Here is a 7,840-nt window from a genome sequence, read left to right on the forward strand (position 1 = left end):
CTTCTGATTTCTCATCAGATGAGGATTCAACAGAAAAGAACAAATGAGAGCTCTGTAAAATATGACCAGTATTACTTAGGCCAGTTGGTTTCCCATAGGATTCACCACATTCTGACTGGACAATTCATACAGAATGACATTGACTTAGGCAAATAAACACATCTGACTGGCCCAACACAAAGTCATCATCCTACCATCACCCGAAAAAACTTCTCAAAACAAACTACTCTATGGACGGGTCAGAAATGTGATTTTAATATGAGAACAATACAATCTAGAGAAAGATTTATAAATTTTCACTAGGAAAATTTTTTTTAAATCAAAAGCACACATTTAAATTTATCTAAGTTTGTTTGGAAAATTCCTACTGCAATTCAAGACAGAATACTATTAAAATTCAAACTTAACATTTCTGAACAATGAAATTATGCAACTACTTTCTGGGAAATGTCTCCCCCACCTAAGACCATCAAACAAATGCAAAAACTTCAAGTTTCAAAATTTTATACGAACATTTCTTCTTTTGTTGAGATAGGGTTTCACTCTGTCACCCAGACTGGATTGCAGTGGCACAACATCTCACTGCAACCTCAAACTCCTGGGCTCAAGCATAGCTCCCACTTTGCCCTCCCAAAGTGCTGGGATCATAAGAATGAGCCACCATGCTCTGCCTAGATCAACTTTTGAAATATGTTAACAAATTCTAGGGTAAAATTAGAGTGAACACTTCAACTGATCAAACAGGTCCTAACTGCACAAGAATATGAGCTCTCCAAAAGACAACCTAAGCTATAGAAATTTATAGTATTGATATTTTTTTATCCACCTAAATCAACCTCTGAAATACAAATGAATAATTTGAGCCAGCATTTCTTCGCAGAATATGGCAATCCACACAACTCTCCCAAGACAGGCAAATTCAAAAGCTAAAACCTTCATAGAAAATTAAAAGATGCTGTCAAAAAAAAGCTTCTGAGATAAATGTTGAGAGCAGCTATTTCAATTTTATTATATAAAAACACTGAACAAACATGAAAAATACAGCACCATTTATTTATATGTAGAATCTATATAACAAGGAAACCTTTATCATATGGACCTCAGAGATTTCTTGCTATGGTTTTGTATGTACCATCATCGCCTTTCATTTAAATTCAGGAGAAAAAATAATAAAAGAAGGCATAAAAAGATTTAAGACTTTCTTAAGAAGGTAACTGGTAAAACTGTTCTTCCATTTCTTGAACAATAAATACAAAATGTTCTTGAACTAAGAAAAGACTCAATTTCAAGTAATTCCTTCAGTAATCAAGATTTTGAAAAGATCCAAATTTTGCATTATTAAACACTTTCTTACCTTCTGCTACATCATCATCTACTGCTCCTTTCACCTGAGAAAAACACCACTGAATATCATTCCCTCCTCCAGCTCCTGGAAAAAGAAAACACACCAATTAAAACTGAGTTCTGTTCATGTTTACTCTCATAAACACAGAGATGGTATCCATGGTTGGCAAGATACTAACAGCCTAGTACTACCACCACCAAGAGGACCAGTCTGGAGAAAGACCCCAAAACTGGGTACTGCATCAAAGAGAAGGGAAAAAAACAAAGATTCCAGGTGTGAAATGTTTAAAAACATATATTGTACCATTTTCATTGTGTATCCGGTTCAAAACTTCCCTTCCATTTTCCCTTCCCCTCAAATATACAGCAGAAGCCTTACAGTTAAGCAAGACCTACCAGAAAAAAAATACCAACAGTTAAGAGTTTCCCTTAAGTGTATGAAAAACCATGCAGAAGAATTAACAAGGTTATACCATGAAACATAGAACGAAGAGAAAACTTCGGGAACATTACTGCCGGAGTGAGGTGTAATGATTCACATGAACTCTACCATCAAAGCGCACACACAGCAAACACAACACCCATTTCTTTGCATTCATTACCAACAAATCCCTGGCTCCAGACAGAGAGGAAAAGAAACCCAAATGAATACTACTGAAGAGACTGTCAAAGGAAGCTTGTTCTGCCTCCCTTCACCTCATCCCTCAGAATCCAAAGGACCTGCCAAACAATTCATTTTGCTAAATTTGTCATCAGCTTGTGCAAAACAATTTTAATCTCACTTCACTATTCAACAAGGCCAAAGAGCAAACCATAAGTCAACCTAATGTGTTAACTTTTTAAAAAGACTTATCTAAATAATCGGGGTTGGAAAAAGCTCAGAAAATTGGTTGAATCTCAGAATGTTCCTATTTCACTCCCGAAGTACTGAGAAGTAAATGGGGAAATGTCCTGGATCCACGGAGGAAGGAACTAAATCTAAATCTAGCACTGAGTCTACTAAATGAAAAAGATGTTCGGCAACACCAAACTGTACAGAAAAAAATCCTCCAAGCCATTATATTGCCTTTCTTCTCTTCCTTCACACTCCTTCCTCGCTGAATGTATTTCAACGAGGTTTTCTCTCCCACACCCCTCCGACCCCCCCCCCCCCGCAAGCTTCTACCTAAATCTCTTTCCCCTTGGCTATTTATATCAACTGAACTCCACAACTATTTTAACTAACTCTACCGAAACCCTTTTGGGGAAAGGACATCTGCACAAAAGCTAACATGCAAAACGCAAAGTTTAAATTATGTTTTTCATGCAACTTGCTGTGTATCAAAGGCCTCGCACTCTTTGGTCGTAAAGGGTAAGAAAAAGGGAGATGGCTCGAAACAAAATACTGAATGGTCTCAAAAATGTATGTATCCACAGCGTGGGGGAGGTAATACACATATGCCCCCATTGTATCTTAACTTGTAAAATGCTCTTCGCTCTTAGTGCAAAATATATTTGTATATACACCCAAGAAGGCTTGCAGCAGGAGGAAAAAAATAGGAATTAGACGAAGGAAGATACGTAAAGAGAGACGAAGGGCGGGGTGGGGAGGTGGGAGAGGCCAGGCCGGGCTCCCCCGCAGCGGGGACAAATCTGCGCTAGCCCCCAGCCCGCCCCACCCACGCCTTACCCCACGGCGCGCCGGCACACACCCCGCCCCCACCCATGCCGAGGTTCCAGCCCTCGTTTTCCCAAAGCCATTTCCACCTCACAGCGACCACTCGCCTGCCCGGAGCCCTCCCCGCCCCCACCCCACCCCACCCGACCAATTCCCTGAAATCCCAGGGGCGCCCCGTGGCTCCACCAGAGGCACAGGCGGTCGCCAGGGGGTGATGGAGGGAGGAGGAAGGAAGCGGTGCCTTGTCAGGGGGTGAGAGGGATTTCTCCTTTACCTGCCATGTTGCGCTGCAAATGGTGACCCTGCTGGGTTCCTCGGGGTCTCCGCTTCCTGAACTCACCCCCCTCACCTGGGGATGGGGGGGTAGGAAGGGCGGATGGCGGCGGATGGCACCTGTGGGGGGAGGGGGCGGGGGCCGGGTGAGAAGGAAGGAGGGGCGGGCAGACCGGCCAGCAGGATGGTGGATTTCACTCGGGGGCTTCCCCGCTCGTGTTCTTTCTCCAGCGGCGGCGGCGGCTACGACAGCTACGGCGCCGACGGCGGCAGGGGCAGGCGACTCCACTTTCAAAATGGCGCCGGCTGGCCTGGCCAGTGACGTCACTCGAGGGGCGGAGCCGCCAGGCTGGGGCGGAGAGCGGAGGGTGAGGGGCGGGAGCGGCAGGGCGGGCTCCAGGCCACGCCCCCTTCCTGCCGCGCTCCGGCTCCGCCCCCCGCGGCCCGTCAGGCCTGCGCGGCGCCCGGGCCTCCTCATTCTGCCCACCCTCGCCGCGGCCGGTCCTCACGTTTTGGCGTCTCTAGCCTGGCCTCTGAGACGGGTTCGGCTGTCCCCTCACCGTGTTCGTCTGCAGGAGATTGCGGGTGACCTCGTCTTTCTAGAGAATGCCCACATTGCTACTTAGGAAAGTGAGGCTGTGGGTTAGCACAGTGACCACTGGAATAAAGGGACAGTGGTGCAAACTCGCTGCCTCAGCCAAGGTGAAGGTTCTCAGGGCTCAGAAGGACATAGTTGGGCTGGTTCCATCTAGGTGAGTTAAATTACCTTTGTGTGGGCCCATGAAGCCGAGGCTAGAGTCTTTCTTGGTGACTGCAAAGACTAACAGTGGCTGCTGACAGAAAAACTGAGTTTGTCGTCAGCAGGACGTGCCCCAAAGAAGTGGCCCAGGTCTGTCCAGCTGACAGTGGTAGATTCCCCCGGGCCCAGAGCCCGGCTGCCTTTTGCCGACTCTGCGACGTATGTAATGAGGGTACAGGAAATTGTTTTAGAGATGAAATGACTTAATTTGAGTACACAGTGAATGTTAGCTGCCATTATTATTAGATTCGCATGAAAACATCTTCGCTGGAGTCCAGAGGTAGAAGGGAGAAAATGAACAGGAAACGTTGGTCACCAGTCAACAGGAGTTGTGCACCGGTTGAAAGATGTTCTGATGACGCAATTACTATACATACACTTTACATATCTCAGTATCCACAATACACCTATGAGGTAGGTAGCCACGTTTTTCACATGAAAAAACCTGCAGTAACATTCAGAATTTGACCCTACGGCTGAATGGAGAGAGAAAACACTTGGAGACCAAGTGGGGGGGAATTTAAGATATTTACACATCCTCCTTATCATTTCCACTTCTCTATCTTATTTTTGACTTCCAGAACACTTCAACTGTGACACAATTTTGAAATTCCTCCACAAGGAATAGTGACACCATTGCATCATTGGGCCTCCAGTTCTACATGAAGTTTTCTGACTTTACCAATGAATCAACCTAAACTAAAAATCTATTTCTGTATCTGTCGTCTTTCAGCTGTTTGTACAAATTTTATTTTTTTGCAGTTTTTTGGCAGGGGCTGGTTTTGAACCCGCCACTCTCGGCTCCCTACTCCTTGAGCTACAGGCGCCGCCCAGTTTGTACAAATTTTTGGTGCACTGTGTATTGCATTTTCTTTGACCTTGCTGAATTTCATAAATACATTTCTCTAAATATGGCCTTACCATCCATTTTCCTTTTCACTTGCTCTGTCCTTGTTTAATAGTTCAATCCCAGACTCTAGTGAAGGCTTTCCAGCTTAACCAGAAATAGATAAACAATGAGTTCACGGAGCCTTGAACTGGGGGACTGGAACCCCTATGGGCAAATTATTTTTCTTTTTTGCACTTTAGTTGTTGCCACACCTAAGATTTCTATCTTCAGAAAATGACTTGGTCTACATAAATGCTTTGTTCATAGAAACCAATAAAGCTTGCTTAGAATCTGGGATATTAATAGCAAAAATTCACATAGCACTGACTGGCAGCTGTTTAAGAACATTGTATAGAGTAGTGTTTTTAAACCTTTATTATCTCACCGTATACTTGAACTTCTGTGGCACACTTAAATTATGTTGGTCAAAAAAAGAAAGAATAGGGTGGCGCCTGTGGCTCAGTGAATAGGGCACTGGCCCCATATACCAAGGGTGGTGGGTTTGAACCCAGCCCCAGCCAAAACTGCAACAAAAATACAGCTGGGTGTTGTGATGGGTGCCTGTAGTCCCAGTTACTCGGGAGGCTGAGGCAAGAGAATCACCTAAGCTCAAGAGCTGGAGGTTGCTGTGAGCTGTGACGCCATGGCACTCTACCAAGGGCAACAAACTAAGACTCTGTCTCTAAAAAAAAGAAAGAAAGAATAGGAAAAAGAACATACTTCTTTGAACTGCTTTCAAAAATAATTTAATTCATGATCTTTAAAATTTTTGATGGCATGCCTAAAATATGGCACACCAGTTGGAAATCGCTAGTATAGAACCTCACAGGTACTAGATGCCTATGGAATGTGCTGAGATGGGTCTAATACATGTAATCAAGGGTCAGTGCACCCCAGAACCCTGGTATAAATGACGGCACTCTTTGGCCCTGAGCAACCCCTAAAGAGGACCATAAGCTGCCTCCCTCTCTTCTGAATGGCCCTTAGGAAGAAAGGCCAAAATATGCAGAATCCCCATTGGCCCAAAGTCAAAGGTTGCTCTCCTTCCACCTTCTATCCTCCCCCAGCACTTCACTGAAATGGCCTGTGTCAAGGTCATTAATGATCTCTACATAACCAAGTCCAATAGTCTCTTCTCTGTTTTTTTCTTCCTCGACTTCCCAACATCATTTGTAACCATTGATCATGCCTGCCTTCTTGAGACTCTTTTGTTTTTCCTTGACACTTTATTGGTTCTCCCCACTATACATTTTCCAGCCACCCCAGTTTCTTTTATTGGCTCCTCCCAGATCACCCTCTAAATCATACAGTAATCTGTCTCTCTGGCCTCTGTCTTGTGGTCCCTTCTCTAACTACACATTCTTTTTTTTTTTTAGAGACAGAGTTTCACTTTGTTGCCCTCTGTAGAGTGCTGTGTCATCACAGCTCACAGCAACCCCCAGCTCCTGGGCTTAGGTGATTCTCTTGTCTCAGCCTCCTGAGTAGCTGGGACAACAGGCACCCCCCACAACACCTAGCTGTTTTTTTGTTGCAGTTTGGCCAGAGCCGGGTTTGAACCCACCACCCTTGGTATATGGGGCCGGTGCCCTACTCACTGAGCCACAGGCGCTGCCCCTAACTACACGTTCTACTGGACAACCTCATTTACTGTAGTCTTACACACAAAAATATCATGTAATACCAGGTATATATCAAGGACTGCCAAATTTAGGCCTCCAACTCTGTCCTCACCTAAGAACTATAGGCACACACCTCTACCTGCCTACTTGACATTTCTTAGGGTGTCCAATTAATGTTTCAAACAAAGTGGCAGGCAGAATACAAATCTTGATTCCATACCATGACTGATTCTGTCCCTTTCCCTACAGCACCACCATCACTCACCCCACCCCACCCGTGACCCAACACTCTCACACACCCATCTTGCTTCCTTTTTCAGCCAGCAAATCTCCTGGTTCTTTAAAAACCAACTGAGATGTAACTTCCTCCAGGATGGCTTCTCTGCCATTGTTCCCCAATTTCCTACCCATCTGAAGCTGGGCTGGGTTCCCTTAATAAATACTCTAATAAAATCAAACGCACTTCTCTCCTTCTGGACCATGTGAAATTATTTAAATATGCATCTTGTCACACTGAGTTTTCCAAGGGTAGGCAATATACCATTCATCCCCGTATCACCAGCCACATAAGTTGTTGGATTAATAGATGAATAAGTCCCTCTGGCTTGGGAAAAAACCCACTGAAATGTTGGCTCCTCATAGCTTGCCATATCGTATATTTTTTCATTCATTCTTCTTAACTCTGGGAGAAAAAGGTGTTTAGACAAATGATCTTGGTCATTCTGATCTATATTTGTTAGGCAACAGTTGGTTAAATATTTAAGTTCCTTATAGACAGATTCATCCCAACTTCTTCCAACTGGTCCATTGTCTCTTGAATATCTATTATTCAAGAAGATCCCCCAGGTCCCCAGTCCTTCACACACATGCTACCATGCAAGGTTTATTTCATGTGGCTGTCAAAACTTCCACATCATGTAAAGGAAAGAAAGTAATAGTTTCCTGCAGAACTGAGCTCAGCTTGGACACAGCAAGAGAAAAACTCCCTCTGCATGTTCTTGGTGAGATCCTGGAAAGCTGATTTATTGCAGAAAGGTTCTGCTTTGGACTGAGCTCAGAGGCACTCACAATCTCACCAGCAGAATGGAACCTACCAGATTCACCAATGGATCACTGCAAGATGGCTTTTAAAAACATGTACTAAACAACCCAAGGAGAAACACCTCAAAGTTATTTTTTTCCCTGATGAAGCATGTCAGGAGTTGGGATAAACACAAACTCTCCTCCAGGATAAATGAGAAGTGGAACCATTTAGCTGA

The 7,840-nt window shown here is 44.3% G+C and overlaps 1 protein-coding gene across 2 annotated transcripts in view; it reads right to left on the reverse strand.

The window, feature by feature from the left end:
• Positions 1-3,602, reverse strand: part of PPP2R2A (protein phosphatase 2 regulatory subunit Balpha) — a 79,102-nt gene extending 75,500 nt beyond the window's left edge. Inside the window, exons 1-2 of one of the 2 annotated variants that reach the window (XM_003793958.2) lie at positions 3,276-3,602; positions 1,355-1,429 (exon numbers count right to left, since the gene is read on the reverse strand). In XM_003793958.2, the coding sequence (XP_003794006.1) occupies positions 1,355-1,429; positions 3,276-3,282 (82 nt within the window). In that variant the 5' untranslated portion in view covers positions 3,283-3,602. The remainder of the gene's footprint in view (positions 1-1,354; positions 1,430-3,275) is intronic. The other variant, XM_023515590.1, reaches the window with a different exon arrangement.
• Positions 3,603-7,840: the final 4,238 nt, after the last annotated feature.

Source organism: Otolemur garnettii, unplaced genomic scaffold (genome assembly GCF_000181295.1).
Source record: "Otolemur garnettii isolate 467f Iridium unplaced genomic scaffold, OtoGar3 scaffold00074, whole genome shotgun sequence".
In the NCBI taxonomy this organism is placed as follows: Eukaryota; Metazoa; Chordata; class Mammalia; order Primates; family Galagidae; genus Otolemur; species Otolemur garnettii.